The 16,023-nt window shown below is 39.7% G+C and overlaps 2 protein-coding genes across 4 annotated transcripts in view; both read right to left on the bottom strand.

Annotated features, from left to right (window-relative positions):
* Positions 1-4,322: 4,322 nt before the first annotated feature.
* On the bottom strand, positions 4,323-10,080 carry LOC112143053 (adapter molecule crk). Its single transcript, XM_024266794.2, has 3 exons — positions 9,546-10,080; positions 7,900-8,486; positions 4,323-5,296 (listed from the first exon to the last, which is right to left on the bottom strand). The coding sequence occupies exons 1-3, from the start codon at positions 9,763-9,765 to the stop codon at positions 5,162-5,164; spliced, it is 942 nt and encodes a 313-aa protein (XP_024122562.1). The 5' UTR covers positions 9,766-10,080; the 3' UTR covers positions 4,323-5,161.
* Positions 10,081-10,768: 688 nt separating this feature from the next.
* The window catches only part of LOC112138673 (smoothelin-like protein 2), a 15,512-nt gene continuing 10,257 nt past the window's right edge, over positions 10,769-16,023 (bottom strand). For 2 of the 3 annotated variants that reach the window (XM_024261283.2, XM_024261294.2), the window contains exons 4-14: positions 14,798-14,858; positions 14,618-14,725; positions 14,405-14,542; positions 13,697-13,912; positions 13,464-13,613; positions 13,320-13,382; positions 13,186-13,243; positions 12,974-13,096; positions 12,778-12,892; positions 11,601-11,752; positions 10,769-11,497 (exon numbers count right to left, since the gene is read on the bottom strand). In XM_024261283.2, the coding sequence (XP_024117051.1) occupies positions 11,371-11,497; positions 11,601-11,752; positions 12,778-12,892; positions 12,974-13,096; positions 13,186-13,243; positions 13,320-13,382; positions 13,464-13,613; positions 13,697-13,912; positions 14,405-14,542; positions 14,618-14,725; positions 14,798-14,858 (1,311 nt within the window). In that variant the 3' untranslated portion in view covers positions 10,769-11,370. The remainder of the gene's footprint in view (positions 11,498-11,600; positions 11,753-12,777; positions 12,893-12,973; positions 13,097-13,185; positions 13,244-13,319; positions 13,383-13,463; positions 13,614-13,696; positions 13,913-14,404; positions 14,543-14,617; positions 14,726-14,797; positions 14,859-16,023) is intronic. The other variant, XM_036215304.1, reaches the window with a different exon arrangement.

The following is a 16,023-nucleotide window of genomic DNA, read 5'->3' as shown; positions in this document are numbered from 1 at the left end:
ATTGAGTCACTTCCACTATAGCATTTTACAGTCAGCATATGTCTTCAGATGTTAATAACAATAGTAAACCTTTTAAAATGTTTTTTTCATGTTGAAAATAAAAAAACATTAAAAACGCAGTCCAATCAAAATTGTGCTTTTGGTGTTTGTGACGCAGCAACTGCCATGGCGGGCCAAAGCTTTCCAGCTCCGCTACAATTCTGATTCATCCACTTGAGACAAACAGACCCATTAACGTCTTATTTTCCCTCATCTAAGATGACGTCTGGTTCAAAGCTGTACAGCTTTGATATTGCTTGCCGTTTTTTTTCTTTTCTATGCTAATGTGTGCTTGACTTGTGAGGTATGATAACCTTGTGAGAAAGCGCAAACAAGGGGTTGATGGGAAACTAGCTGAGGCTAACTTCTGCGCCAACATCTAAATGCTCCAACTGGCCCAGGTTATAAAGAACGTTAGCTACAGCAGCTATGCAGATGACACACAGATATATATTAGTGTTTTTACAGGACTACCAAAAAAATCCATCAGGAAACTGCAGCTTATTCAGAACTCTGCTGCTCGGGTTCTCACAAGGACCAAGAAAGTAGACCACATCAGTCCAGTTCTGAGGTCTTTACACTGGTTACCTGTCTGTCAGAGGATAGACTTTAAAGTTCTGTTACTGGTTTATAAAGCTTTGAATGGTTTAGCACCAAAATACATGACTGACCTCCTGACCCAGTATGTACCAGCCAGACCTCTCCGATCATCTGGACCCGTTCTTTTATCAGTTCCTAGAGTCAGAACTAAACATGGAGAAGCTGCATTCAGCTTCTATGCACCACAGATCTGGAATAGAACTTCCAAATCCAGGTTAAAGACTCACCTGTTCTCAGCTGCATTTCAAAGGTTTACATCTGTACTGTTAATCTAAACTTGATTTAAATTCAGTTTATTGATCACACTTATACTATTCCTCTAAATTGTTTCTTCTCTGCTATAACAAATAAACTTGGCTAGTGGGAAAGAGTGTAAACAGATGGATGTCGGGAAGCAGGGGCGGGCTTACCCCGCACCATCAGTTTCACCCAGTACTCAGACGTTTGTGACGAACTCCTGCCGCTCTGCAGAAACTATGTCCTAGAAAACTTCATTTGGATTTGGGTCAAAAACGACATCATCATAGTTGTTAGCATAACTATGCTAATACGTAGAGTTTAAGTGTGATTCAGTGCACTCGTGACTGTAGTTGGACTTCTAACTTCCTAAACAGTCCTTGGAATGTTTCATTTAAGACTTTATGCTCTTTTAGGAATTACAATAATAAAAAAAGCAATCAATAGTTGTTTGAAAAATCACGTATGAACTTATTTCAGGAAAGGGCATGTCAAACATCATTCTGTAAGGATGTTTTATTCATATTTATGCATAAATATTTAAGAACCTCAACTGTGTAACAGCAACTAAAATTAGAAATCCTTGAATTTGTTCTGCAGATTGTATCTGAGCGTAAGTCCATGTGAAACTGCCATATTTTTATTGACCAAGTTATTAATAGAATACGTGCCAAATAAAAAAAAAAATACATTTACATTAATAAATTTTGATCAATGGTTTTTATGATGGGGTTTAACTTTGTGGCTGTTAAAGTTAATTCTGTTTAACATATACTAAAAACAAAAAACATTAAGTCTGCAGAACAAACCATGGAAAAAGGACGACTTTTGTGCAGCACAAAAACCATTAAAATGTCCTATTTCTAGCCAATTAATAATTTAAAAATTGTTTTGATTCTGAAATTTCTCTTTGAACTTTTATCTTTGGCATTACAAAGGTTACAATATACATTCAGATTATAAATCATACAATACTAAATGCTTCATACAACCACTTTGGATCACAAACGTCTTAAAACAGCGACTTAAAGGTATTGCATGGTTTTATTAATACAGTATATACAGTGCTGTACAGACTGTATGTGGCTCGAAAATTTTATACGCATACTTTTGTAATAAAATATGACATTAATGTAAAGTACAAAAATATTGTCTTTCATTTGAGACTCAAAGAAACAAAAAAAGGGAAAGTATTCACAATTTTACATAATGTAAACTTAAAAGTGTTGGAATTTGGAGCATTGAAGGGATTTTAAATGTGTAAACAAGATGACAGATCTGCACACATTCAAGAAAAAAACTCGACTTTTACTCGCATCATTCATACCAGGATTCAGGCTTATGTGCCTTGACTGCATCTTTATTAGACACAGATGGAGATAAAACGTTATTTTCATTTCAGATCAACTCCATGACTGATGTTTTAGAACAGAGATGCACATTTTATTGCATCTCTTTGACATAGAATAAGGCTAGATTTGTATTTTCAGTGTTATTTTCTAATAGAATAATATACTAAAAGAGGAGAGGAAACAGCTGACAGATCTTTACATCCACCTATCTCCAGCTGTATGAGGAATTTCATTTAAAAATAAAGGAAAAATGCTACTTTGCAGTCTACAGACAGACATAATTTAAAAACAAAACTGTTTAACCCACAGATCATTTGGTTGTAAAAAACAGGATGTAAATAAACCAGAGTCTAGATAAGTTTAAATTCAGCTAAAATGAATTAAAATGTTGATATTAAGTGAACCGAATCGTCAAAATCAACCTGAACAGGGCACAAAATGAACCCAAATGATAAACACATTTTTCTGCTACTCTGGTTTGTCCACACTGTGACTGAACTGCACCAGAGTTCACTTGCAGAAGCAGCTTTAATTCACTTTCACACTGAGCTGTTTGGTCCACGCCACGTTGTTCCCTTGATTTTTATTCACTGAACAAACTCGTCTGAGCTCTGATCCGCGGTTCCAAGTGTATCCTGGCGTGGTTTGGAAGCAGTGTGAACACTAACCAGACCGCCCATGTGTAATCATGAAAACGAGGTGATGAGAGATGAAGGCACCTGTGAACATGTGATCATCAGAGGTTTCCAACTCCAAACGAGCAGCCGTATTCTCCAGAGAATTGAGTCGACTAAACATAAAGGAAGGCATTCATGGATTTATAATGACAGTGACCCTATGAAGGTTCCAAAAAACCATCTACCGCTCAATCAGTGAGAGTTAAAGTTATTAAAAAAGTCACGTTCAATGAAATTAGCCCGAAAGAATCTTAATAATTGTTCTAAAATGATCATAGGCGCTCATGGAAGACAGAATGTCTAGAATAATATAACATCTTTGAGGACTTTCGCATGAAGATTTGATTCTTCGTCTCAAATCCACAATTAAAAGGAAATTCCTGTATCGATGGAAAATAAAATAAAATGTCTCCGTTGTTTTGGGGAATTTCAGAACCATTTGAAGGATCATCTTCGCCCAGTAGTTTGATCTAAGGCTCACGGTTGTTCTTTGAAGAAATTCACAAATTTGTGATTCTAAACAAGACGGTCGATGAGGAGAAAAGTGAAACTTTGGATGTGTCAATCCTGGGTTTGAGGTATGTAAACAAGGGTTTGAGCGACCAGCTCCAAAGTGACCAATTACAATGTCCTTTGACCTGCGGCGCCGGGCGGGTTTCATTGGCGCCGGTCCGTACTGATCACATTGATTAATATTTAAAAATCAGTGTTGAATGTTTTTTTTCCTCTAAATAAAAGAATGTTTACACCTTAATATCAAGAAACCCGATTATTGAAGAGTACTTCAGGCTTTTAACCCTTTAACACCTGAGGCGTCATCAGTAGAGCTGCCACGATTACTCGACTAATCGACTATTAAAACAGTCGACGACTAATTTAATAGTCGATTAGTCATTACTTTATATTATATGGAGTCAGAGTGTAGTAATGTTGAAAGTTATAATAGCATTCTGCTAGCTTTTTGGACTATTTTAGCATTTGCACCGTTTTTTTAGCCTATTTTGAAGTTTAGCTAATATTTCATCTACATGCTAGCTGTTTTGGCTAATTTATGATTTGTTCAGTCTTGGATAATTTAGGCTTCATTTTTAGTTTTTAAGCTACTTTGGAGTTTAGCTAATATGTCAGCTGGCATGCTAGCTGTTTTGGCTAACGTAGGGTTTTTTAAATTTTTTTTTAGGCTAATTCAGAAAATTAATATTTCAGCTGGTGGTCGGCTTCCATGTTTTTGGCCATTAGCTTCAGCGTTTTCAGCTATTAGCTTCAGCGTTTTCAGCTATTAGCTTCAGCGTTTTCAGCTATTAGCTTCAGCGTTTTCAGCTATTAGTTTCAGCGTTTTCAGCTATTAGCTTCAGCGTTTTCAGCTATTAGCTTCAGCGTTTTCTGCTATTAGCTTCAGCGATTTCAGCTTAAGCATTTTTCGTGATCAATTTCAGTAGCTTCAGCTATCAGCACTAGCATCTTCAGCGGCCAAATTCCGGTTACAACATTCACACCAACATTATTGTTGGTAATGCTATGTATCTTCATTTTTTGTTAAACTCTTATGATGGTTAAGTTGTGTGCTAATCGAAAAAAAATAAGTGATTCATCGACTGTAAAAATAATCGTATGTGGCAGCACTAGTCATCGGTGACGCTTAAACACAAAGTCTTTAACTTTTCAACCGTTAACAATTAAAAAATTAAACTAAATCAAAGAGCTCCAGTGTTATAGGGTTAAAAGTCTGAAAAATGCATCGATTTTAGTCCAACGTTGTGAATAAACATTGCAAAATAAACCTGGAGTGAGGCTGAAGGAACGAAAGCACAGTGGTGAATCCTCTCCAGTGGCTGCTACAACCCAGCTGCAGTCAAACGACCATCCGGTCCTTTAAGCCTTTCTTGCTCGGGCAGAACCGGACTCTGGACTCACAGTAAGTGTCCTGGATGGAGGCAGCAGAGCGGCCATGGGGCTTGGTGCAGGACTCCTGCCGGACGAGCATCATGAGAACAACACTAATAAATACTAAACATGAAAGAGAAGATGTGATCTACTTGAGTAAATACGGAGCGAGTGTCAGGTTTAGGTGGCTTTAGTCAAGCCCACAGTGACGGTGTGCGATACCAGTTTAGTGTAAACGCCTAATGGAGTCCATCGACAGGTCTGGAGCTGCACGGTCAGCTCCCGAGTTCATTAAGGCGCCGGGATCCACAGATGCTCTCCAAGCACAAAGAAGAAACCAAAACCAGAGAAGAAGAGGAGGCGCAGCGTCTCTCAGCTCTCGTCGTCTGGGTGGTGCTGCTCCAGCAGGCGGACGTGGGTGAAGGGGAAGTGGCCTTGTTTCCCTTTGCACTCCCCCTCCCACTGGCCGTTCACATTGATCTTGGTCACCTTTACCATGTCCCCCACCTGCCAAAGCACAGCAGAAGTCATAAAATGGTTCAGATGATGGGATCACCAAAAAAGTTAACAGTCTGGAGGAGAGACGTTACAGCACAGCAGCAGATCACAGGTGGATGCAACAGCGTTTTAGAGCGTCACAGGATGAGAATCTGTCATCCCGTCTGCATGCAGAGTCATTCTGACTTCAGCATTCCGTCTGAAATCTCAGTTCATCTCCGCTTTTCATCACATATCTGCTCATCTGCCGTGAAAAAGTCAGTTCTTGAAGCTCCAGGCAGCATTAAATGTTTCTGTAGATCAGCCAAAGGTTTGAACCCAGACGCCGTCAGGACTCTGTACGAGTCGTAGCCAGAGCATCATGAAAATGGTGTTCTTAACTCATTCTTGTGGCATTTTTCTGATGATTAATTAATACAAATTTAGCTTAAAATTACATTTCTGAGTATTTCCTTATTGTAAAAGTTGTGAATCAGGAGCAGACGGAAAAAAACTTTTAAAAAGATTGTTTTTGTGATGTAGAAAGTACACTAACTCAAACTCCCTGCTTCTAGCTCTCAGCAGCAAGGAGGGGAAAGGGGGCGGGGTTGCTCTGTACTCTGAACAGTCCCGCCCACAACTCAGAGGTGAATTTCTGAATGAAAACGTGTCCAAGAGTTAGAACTTTTTCTCTTTTAAACTAAAAAATATTCTAACTTTATTACATTTATTTTTTTCATTTTAACTTTAAATAAAATCTGATTATTTTCATTTGGGAATGTTTTTTTATTTTTTTTTTTTAATTAAAGGAAATGCTAGAGAGCTGAAACCCCAAGGTGAAATCTCATGTCCACAACCGTTTTCTAACTTTTTTTTTAAAAGAAAGAGAACTTTAATTATGGGGTCAAATCAGGATGAGCTTAAAGTGAATTAAAAAACAGATTATAAATTAAAAAGAAAAAAATCTGAAAACTGTATTTAACTAGAAAGTAAACATTGTAAACTTGAAAGAAATATTACAAATTATAAAACGTTGTGAGTTTGAAAAAATATTTTAAAATACTAAAAACGTGGATTAAAAAAAACTCTATTAACCTAAATCTGTTACCAAATTAAAATCATGTTTATTTTGTAACAGCTGCTGTTCTGTATTTTCTATTTTTTTTTTCTCCTTGTTTTCAGTCCTCAGTTTTAATTCAGACTTTTCGCAGTTGACCCTAATTTCTTGTGGGGGGCGGGGCTTTGAGCCCATTGGCTACCAGGAAATGATTGACATTGGGCAGAAGAGGTTATGGTAATACATTTTCCACTTCAAAACCGTGTGTCATCCTTCCTCGGTTAAGTCCCATCCTCCATGTAAAATTAGGATCAACGCCAAAAAAAGTCTGAATTGAAACTGTAAATTAAGGACAGTAAACAATGAGAAACAAAAACAAAAAAAATTGAAAACACAAAACAGTAGCTGTTACAAAAAACTTTTTTATTCATGTTTTTAATATTTCTTTGAATTTACTTCTTTCAAATTTGACTTTTTTCAATTTTTAATACTTCTTTCAAGTTTATAACGAGAACTTTAAAGTTTCAATTTGCTTTTGTCTATTTTTGTCAATTTTGCAGTCAAGTTTTCCATTTACTTTAGTCTGATCCTGATTTGACCACATAGCAAACTCACATGTATCAGAGTCATCAGCTGTGTTTCTATTAACTATGAAATTTTGCTAATTGGATTTTTGATAGTAAATTTGCTCAATGGAAACACCACAATTTAGAAAAAACTTGCATTTATTGAAAATACTGTTTGTGCTTGGAGGAGATGGTTCTTGAGGCATATAAAAAATTGACGTATTTCTCAAAACTGCAACGAAAAAACTTTTTTTTTTAAATTAAATGAGTCATGTGACCAACAACCGATACTACGCTCAGCTGAGAGGTCCCACAGCATCTGTAGGCTCATCAAAAGTTGACCGTGTCATGTGGAATTGTTGGAACCAACCAAAATTATTTTATCCGTAGCCGCTCCACGGCCGGAATAAGACGCCATTATGTGTTTATTCACATAATTAATGGAAATTGTAACTGCGAAATTGTGTTTTTTTTTTACATTTCAAGAATTTGCACATATGTGTAACGGAAACGCAGCTACTGTCAGAACTTAGCCTGAATTCTGTAAAGTTTCCCCTTCATTTAACTTTCTCCCTCAGACAGTAAACTGTTCAAACTGAAACCAAAGCTTGTTCTAACTGGGTGTAAAGCGTTCACGTCACTGCAGAATGAGGACGACAATCCAGAAAGTGTCAGTCATTCCACCTCTGCACTTGTTTGCATTTCACTCAGTCATCTGTGTGAGAAAACCAAGCGCCTCGTTTCACCAAGCTCCAGTGGAAACCATCATATTATGCAACGCTCACAATTAACCCACTGAGCAGCACTGACAACATGAAGAAAGGCCATTGTGAGGATCTGAGACGACCTCTGTGCACAGAGCCGTCTCCCCACTGGCAGCGTCCTCACGGGTCCCGACAGCCCCGCATGCGTGACTGAGCCGTTCTGACGAGCAGCCCGGGGGGGCGGGGGCCCTCAGACCCACAGGCTGACAGTGAAGCAGTGGGACAGGAAATAAGTGGAATTTCTACCTCCAGTGCAAGCGCGGTCTTGTCGTAAGCGTTCGGCACCCTCTTCTGAATGGCTCTTGCATAGACAGGCCCGTTCTGCAGGTTGGGCAGCTGCGTGTTGACCACCGGTTGAGCGTACTGGCCCGGCTCCCCCAGAGGGTTTCCAGTAGGGCTCCCTATTCCATCGGTGCCAGCCAGGGGCCCACCCTGACCCGGCGCCACGCCCGGGGTGCCCGGAGCAGCGGCGGTGGGCGAGGCAGGCCGGTATTTCTCCACATAAGGCACAGGGATCATCCCAATTTGGCCCTCCTGGTTGGCAGCGTTCCACCACTGCTCCTCGGGTTTTTCCAGCACGCGAAGGATGTCGCCCTTACGGAAGGGGAGGTCCTCCTCGTCGTTACCGGGAAAGTCGAACAACGCCCGCACAAACTCCTCCTCCCCCTGCTGAGGGGCGCCGGCAGACGAGCTGTTGGAGCTGGCGTTTCGGGCCTTGCTCACAGGCTCTATGAGCGTGGTGGTGTCCAGGTAGTGGATCTTATAGAACTCCAGCAGGGCCGGCAGCGCCTCGAACTCCTGGTCCCCGATCCGAAACCGAGGGGGTGCCAGACCTGATGGAGAAGAGACAACACCTCTTTACCCGATATCATGACTTCACATTCTAAAAAAGGATTTCCACAGATTTAGAGTAAAAAAAAATAGAGCAGAAAAGAAACTAAATTTGCTTTTCTTCTTATAAAAATATAATATTTAACACTTTTGAGATAATCTGATAAGTTTCCATAAAAATCTTAAGCTTTGTAACTAAAATCAAAGCACTTATATTTATCATTAGGTAAGATTTGTATTTAATTTTGAACAAAAATTGATTAATATTTCATTAAATTAAAATTGACTTTTATTTTGGCAATTAAATGTATTAATTACCTGATTGTGATTTAAATATTTATTAGAGAAAAAACTAAAATTAAAGCACATTAACTTCCACTTTACGACTGAACAATAATGAAATAATTCAGTATTACGGACTCAAGACCATAAAAAACAGGCAGAAATTCATAGATAAAAATACATTTTTACTAGAAAGCAAAAATTGTAAACTTGAAAGAAATATTAGATTTTAAAATACTGAAAACGTTGGTAAAAAACAAACCTATAAACCTAAATTGTTACCAAATGAAAATCATGACCAACAATAGAATTTTATTGTGAAATGTTGTTTATTAAAACCATTTTTTTTTTACAGTTTTAATAAATTATTATTTTATTTTAAAATATTGCTATTAGTTTATTTTGAAATAATTGACTGTTTTTTAATTCATTTTAAGTCATTGTTTTTTTTTTTAAAGATTAAAAAAAGAAAAAAAAAAGTCTGAAACCAAAAGTTGGAACGCCTTTGATGCTAATATGAGGACAGACCACCCGCATTCCTGAGACGCCAATCCCAGCAGTCATGGCCCAGATGTGACACCGGAACCACCCGGATCCATAGAGAATCCGCCCTCCCGCCCCAATCCCGAACCACACTGACTGGGTCTTCGGCTAAATTCGGGCTTTCCCGTCTGGAAAGCTGGAAGCTAGCTAGCAGAAGTTCCCCCAAACTTCGCTAATCTTATACAAGAAAACCGCTAGAAATGCTCTTAAACCCGTCCAGAACCGAAGAACCTTACCTGGACCAGACTGCCGGTTGTTGCTGACACTGTTGATAATGTAATGAGACACTTTGGAGTTCTCCGAAACCGACAGCACGTAGTCGCCGGGGCTGGTGATCGAATCCCGGACCAGGAAGACGCCGTGTCTCTGTCCCTGTAGAAAAGACACCGCGTCCTGGCGGCTCAGCCGTCCCCAGTACCAGCTCCCGCGGTCCTCCGCGTCAAAATTCCCGGCCATGGCAGCGAAATCCCGTCCGAGGCTTCAGGCCTTCCCCTTCGCCTCTCCCGACCCGCAACTCATACAAAACTTTCTCCGACTGTCGCCGCCGCTGGAAAACCCCGCTCCAAAACCGCGACTCTACAGACTTCCACGACGACTAACGCAGGCGGAGCCGCCACCGCACCCTCAGGAAATGTTACCTGCCGGGAAAAGGTTCAAATCTCAGCAACAAATCAAAACTAACGTGTGCGACTGGGAACTCCGGGACTGAAATGGCGGATCTGGGGAAAAGTTGACCCCATCTACCGGAAGGGATGCCCGGTCACTGGGAAGCGTTGCATTCACAGCCCCTGAAAAAACGTAGGAATTATAAACACTCCACATTTCATTTATCTGTAATCCTGATTTATATCCTGATTTATTCAAAAATGTGACTTAAAAAATCCGAAAAAATATAATTTATGCTTAAAGATATCTTATCTTTTCATTTTTATTTTACAAACAATTCTACACATTTATACGCAACACTTTTTCTTACTATTTGGCAAATACTTCATTAAATAAGCATATTTTATTTAAATAAAGCAACATTTTTTTAAAGTATGAACGATACCAGCTAAACCATAGAATAATAGTTTGGAAATCTACAGTTTCTCACTTTTTCTATAAGAAAATTCATTAATCTTTTAAATAAAAACAAACGTAACAATTAATTAAACCATTTATTAATTTTGATGTACCCGATTATATTTAATAAATTAATTTAAAATAAATAAATTATAAATTTTAAGATTTGCCATCAAGTTGATATTCCTCCAATTGTGCTGTTTGGACAAAATTATTTTTAAAAAGAGAAAAAAAATCATGAATATAAAGCAAATTTTTTTTTTTTGTTTACATAAAACTCATTTATACATTAAATTTTGACATTTTCAATCTGCAAACTCAAAATCTGTTTTTAATAGGAAAAAATAAAGATTTATCTAAGAAAACAGAAGAAAAACAGAACAAAACAATTAAATCTGGGATTATGATGTTTATTTTATTACATGTCATGGTTGAAAAATAAATGATTCATATTTGTTCTTGACAATTTCACTTGTGCTAATTGCACCATCCTACTATGAGGTTTATAAGAAGGTAAACAGTGTTTAGAAATTACTGTTTTTCACATTTAATTCTCATGAAATATAAATGAAAGATCAGGAAGCATCTAGAAGCCTGAGATCTGAGGCTTTACCAGCAGATGGCAGTGTACGTTCTCTCTTTTATTTTGAAATTTGTTCAGCATTTTTGCACACAATTCTGCAAAAATGTTCATTTTTTTGAACAAATACAATGAAAAGTGTTTAAAAACCGTCCTCTACTGTGTTATAAACATACAAATGTGACCCAAAAGTCTGCTTAAAAACAACACCCCTTTGTTTACTTCTCAAACTCACTTCACAACAGATTTCTCAGAAAAAAAACATAATTTTAAGAATCACTTTAAAGGTTGAATGAAGTGGGCGGTGTTAGTGACACACACACACATCAGTGTCAAACTGATCAACTCGTGAGTGGACTCTAAGCATATTTTGCGCCTAAAATAAACCGCTCTTCACGGCCGACTCTGATGCAGAGCTACTCGAACTTCTTCAGGTGGTTGTAGAGGGACTGGACGTACGTAAACACACACATGGGGTCCGGCTTGTCCCCCATCTCCAACATGTCGTCCACTTCGATCAGGCGCAGACAGTCGGCCTGATCCCTAAAAACAGGAGCCAAAGTTTTATTTTTAACTTTAGAGGCTGTCGTATTAACGTCACGTCAAAACCCCTCACTGGTCACGCCGTTAATTTTAGCCGGCTTACTCTGCTGTGGTGAAGGCCAGCTCCAGGTTGTGTTTGCGGTTTGCACGGTCCAGAGCATTGTAATCGAACTCCAGAGGGAAGAAGGCGTGGACGAGGGCGCAGAAGGCCATCCCGTCGCTCCAGCTGGAGGAGAAGTTCTGGATGTCTATGTTCTGAAAGGGAAAAGGCGTGTTGGTGGATCGTCGTTGAGTTACAGACAGGAAAAATAAGGTTTCTGTCATGGAGTTTGGTGCATTTACAGCAGGGTAGAAAAGTATTCAACCAGCCACCACCTGTGCAAGTTCTCGCACTTACAAAAAATGAGAGAGGCCTGTCATTTAATCATAGATAGATAGAGAGACAAAATAAGAAAAACAAATCCAGAAAATCACATTGTTCGATTTTTAAAGATTTGATTTATAAATTATGGTGGTAAATAAGTATTTGGTCAATAACAAAAGCTCAACTCAATACTTTATAAACTCTTTGTTGGCAATAACGTAGCATCAAGGTGGCCTGAAGGGAACTGCAAGATCCAACCCCATTGACTGTATATAGAAGTGGACTGAGCAGGTGTGACGTCACCTAAAGAAAATTAAGAGAAATGAAGCCAATTCAGTCTCCATTTTTCCAAGACACGGATGCTGCCATGTTGGAGCCAGATGACAGTGATTGGTCCACACTGGTCTGAGTCATCGTTTCTATGGCAACTACTGTTACCAATCATGACATGAAACATGAATAAGCTTGTGCGAAGGCCACACCCCTTCCACCGAAAACGGCTCGGGAGAAGCTGCCAATCAAATGTTAGACATGGGGGCCAGCGGGCACCACATGCTTTTACTGAAGCGTCTGATTGGTCGGTTTATAACTTGAATAACTTGGACTAAAAAAAAAAAATAATAATAATGATTATCAAGAAGATGTTATAAAAAGGTATTAGAGTAGGAATGGTTATTCTGACAAATACAATGACTGAGCCGTTTATTTCTCTGTAGAAGTTTGTGGGATTTTGGCTTCTCTGAACCAGTCGGTACTTCCTGTTTGGAACTTGAGGGGTCACTCAGTCCAGTTCTCTATATACAGTCAGTGGTAAACCTGATTTACACTTGTGTCGCTCAAACTGGTTTGCTGCACCTGAACCCCAAACCATGAAGCTCCTGCCTCTGCAGCTTCACGGTGTAAAAGTCCTGCTGACCTTATAGCCGATGGTTTTGGAGCGACACCATTCCAGGAGAATCTGTTTGATCCCGCTGGCGCTGGACACTCCGAAGCTCTGGGAGCGCTTCAGTTGGGGTTTGGAATCCTTTGGCCTACGGAGAACGGAACGAAACATGCTCCAGTTTCTAAGTGAAGACTCAACTGTGGTGGCGTGAAGATCGTTGTGTTTTTACTTTGTGGGCTCAGAGTTCATCCTTTCAAACAAAGCCCGTTTGGCTTGAGCCCCGTTGGATCGAGGAAGCGTCTGAGATTTCATCCCGTCCTGCTTAAACTCCTCCGGTTTGTTTAATCTCCTGCTGAAATGGTTAAGACAGAAACAAAATAAAGGTTTCTGGTGTCTGAGGACGGATGCTAAGCTAGCTCAGTGAGAAAGACAACACCTTACTTGTCCAGATTTGGTGAGAATCCAGATTTTATGATCGATTTGGATGGAAGTAATTTTTCTGTGGAGAGAAAACAGGAGATCAGGGATAAGAAAACCATAAAATGCAGAGAAGTGTCACGTTCTGGTGATCTCACCTGCAGACTGAGGAAAGCTCACGCTTCGTTTTAAACTGGGACTTGGCGTCTTGAGAACAGGAGCTTTTGATGAAAAGAAAAAACACGACAATGATGATAAAATCAACCAGGGGAAATGTTGGCGCTCTTGGCTGGTGGACTCACCTCGCTTGAAGGGATATTCTCCGGGTTTTACCAACGGCTCCATTGAAGCTGAAAGGCTCGGAGGCTGAGCGACCAAAGCCGGCGAGCTGGACTCTGCGTTCGGCCGGGTCATGGCAGAAAGAGCCGAGTGGGACTTGGGCTCGTTCAGGTCTAAAGAAACATCAAACACGTTCAGCTGAGACACAGATCATGAAGCTCTGGCTCGAGCTGTTACCCATTCTGCAGCTTCGCACCTCGTCTGAACGGATACTCGCTTCGCTTCACTAAAGGCGATTCTCGCGGTGACGGGTTTGGGGCTGAAGCAGGAAGCGGGTTGGGTTTGGACGCTGCAGGAACCTCCGGGCTGCTCTTGGCTGCAGCTGGGAGGGAGAAATGAGGTAAAGCCGGGAGGGTGGCTTCTGAGGGTCTCTGCGGCGCATCGATCCTGGACTCGACGGGTTGAGAAGCTCCTGCAGAAGATGGAACAGACGATGAACTGGAGGAGACAGAACTGAGAACCAGTTTCATGTCTGACGGCTGAGAAATGACGCCAAAGTTTGATGTAGCTTCACAAATATGTAAAAGAATGCACAAAGAATCAATAAAACCAAGTATTGTAAAGCTGCTGTGGCCTCATCACTGCTACAGCCCAACTCAAAGGGCTGATACTCCATAATTTAGGCTTTTGAATCATTGATTCAGCTCACATGGTACTAGAGTAAGTTAAACTTTTGAAGGTTCAACTGTATTTTTGTATTTGCATCTGGAAAAGTCAGCTAAAAACCAAGAATTTGATTAAACTAGAACCAAAAATATGTTTTCAACTGTGATAGAAAGAGAAAGTTCACAGACAAAAATCCTTCAGGGAAATGGGACGAATCATTGAGAGTAAGATTTTAAAGATAAAGGCATTATTTTGAGTTTAGGAGCTTTTATTCTGTATTGTATAAAGATATCTGAACCTGTTGGATGCTGGTCGTCTGCTGACGATTGCGGTGCTGATCCTGGAGGCGGAGCTGGTTTATTAGCAAGTAAAAGCTCTGGACTGGGTTTGGTTGTCATGGCAGTGACCGGGAGGTGTGGCTGAGGTTCATCAGCATCTGAAAAAAGGAGGGTGAGTTTCACCAAAACATCAAAGGAAACCATTTTCCCCAAATCTGTAACCACACACTGACCGGCTGTTTCCACGGCAGCAGACTCGGGGCTGGGTTTGGTGAACGCCGTCACGGGTTGGTGGGACTGAGGGGGGGCTTCAGCAGCAGGTTGGGTTACTGAGGAGAGTTCTGAGGGCCAAAGCAAAAGCATGAGTCATCCCGTCAAGAACCGTGTTTGAGGCTGGAGGAGCAGCTGCTCACCTTGCTGTTGGGGCGTTTCTTCTACGGTTGAGGCGCTTTTCTCTCCTTTGGCATCAGTGCCCTGCATATAGAAATAAACATTCTAAAAATCAGCTTTTTATGTCTGATTTCATCTTAAGGTAAAGTATGATCAAACACAAAAGGACTGTAGGGTTTTTGAGGTGAACTTCATTTGCACTTTTCTTTGACAACATTTCAGGATTTTTCTTCGAGTTTTATTCTTATTGGAAGGATTTGTTTTTTTACTGAGCAGTTTTATAGAGAGATGTGTAACTAATACTTGATTTGTAACTCATACAATACATTTTGTGCATAAATTTGTGTACCTGCTGTTGTATATTCTCGTGTACAAAGATGACAAATTAAAAAAATAAATAAATACAGTTTACACATGCACAACTTTAATTTAAAACAGGTTGAAACTAACAAAATGCAAATCTTTAAAGAAGTACGGACAAGTCACTAATTATGCGAAGACAAAACCGCATTTACATCCAAATCAGATGTAAAACTCTTTATACATCTCAGAGATTCCTCAGTAAAAGTTAAGAAAATGGAAAAATGTGTCAAGTTTTCATTAGATAATATTCACAATTTGAGTTCAAAGCGGCTGATAAGAAAACTCTGAAGACCCAGCATTCTAGCAGCAGTTAAACACATTTGGGGTGAAGTACCAATATCAAACTTTAACCCTTAACACTGGAGATGTCGCCAGCGACAGCAAATAACAACACGACCTTTGAACTAATGCAACTCATCGCCATTTACGCAATTAACGTGTTTCCAGCAGATTCTGATACCGTATAAGAATTATTTAGTTTATCCTAAAGCAGGTTCATCAACACAACGGGCCAAAACAGATCTTAGGTCGCGGGCAAAACAGGACAAACATTTATTAAAGACTCTAAAACTACATTTTTAAAACTTTAAAACCATATTCGAAACAGCTAGCATGTAGCTGAAATATTAGCTTAAGTCCAAATCAGCCTAAAAAAACTAAGGAAAAGCCTAAATTAGCCTAAAATAACTAGCATGTAGCTGAAATATTACCTAAAAAATCTCAGTAAATGCCAAACTACCGTATTTTCCGGACTATAAGTCGCAGTTTTTTTCATAGATTGAATGTCCCTGCGACTTATACTCCAGTGCGACTTATATACTAATTTTTAATGATGAGATATGGACCGTAAGTCTAGAGTGCCCTCTTATGGTGATCTATGCAATTA

This window comes from Oryzias melastigma, linkage group LG14, assembly GCF_002922805.2.
Source record: "Oryzias melastigma strain HK-1 linkage group LG14, ASM292280v2, whole genome shotgun sequence".
In the NCBI taxonomy this organism is placed as follows: Eukaryota; Metazoa; Chordata; class Actinopteri; order Beloniformes; family Adrianichthyidae; genus Oryzias; species Oryzias melastigma.
Note: the sequence above shows the minus strand (reverse complement) of the source record. Positions and strands in the feature narration are given on the sequence as shown.

What these genes read in the sequence shown, in the direction of transcription:
- LOC112143053 (XM_024266794.2), bottom strand. Translation starts at nt 9,765, where the DNA reads ATGGCCGGGAATTTTGACGCGGAGGACCGCGGGAGCTGGTACTGGGGA. An exon ending in CAACCGGCAGTCTGGTCCAG is followed by an intron (nt 8,487 to 9,545) that starts GTAAGGTTCTTC and finishes CTTCTCCATCAG; the next exon opens with GTCTGGCACCCCCTCGGTTT. An exon ending in AGACCGCGCTTGCACTGGAG is followed by an intron (nt 5,297 to 7,899) that starts GTAGAAATTCCA and finishes GTGCTTTGGCAG; the next exon opens with GTGGGGGACATGGTAAAGGT.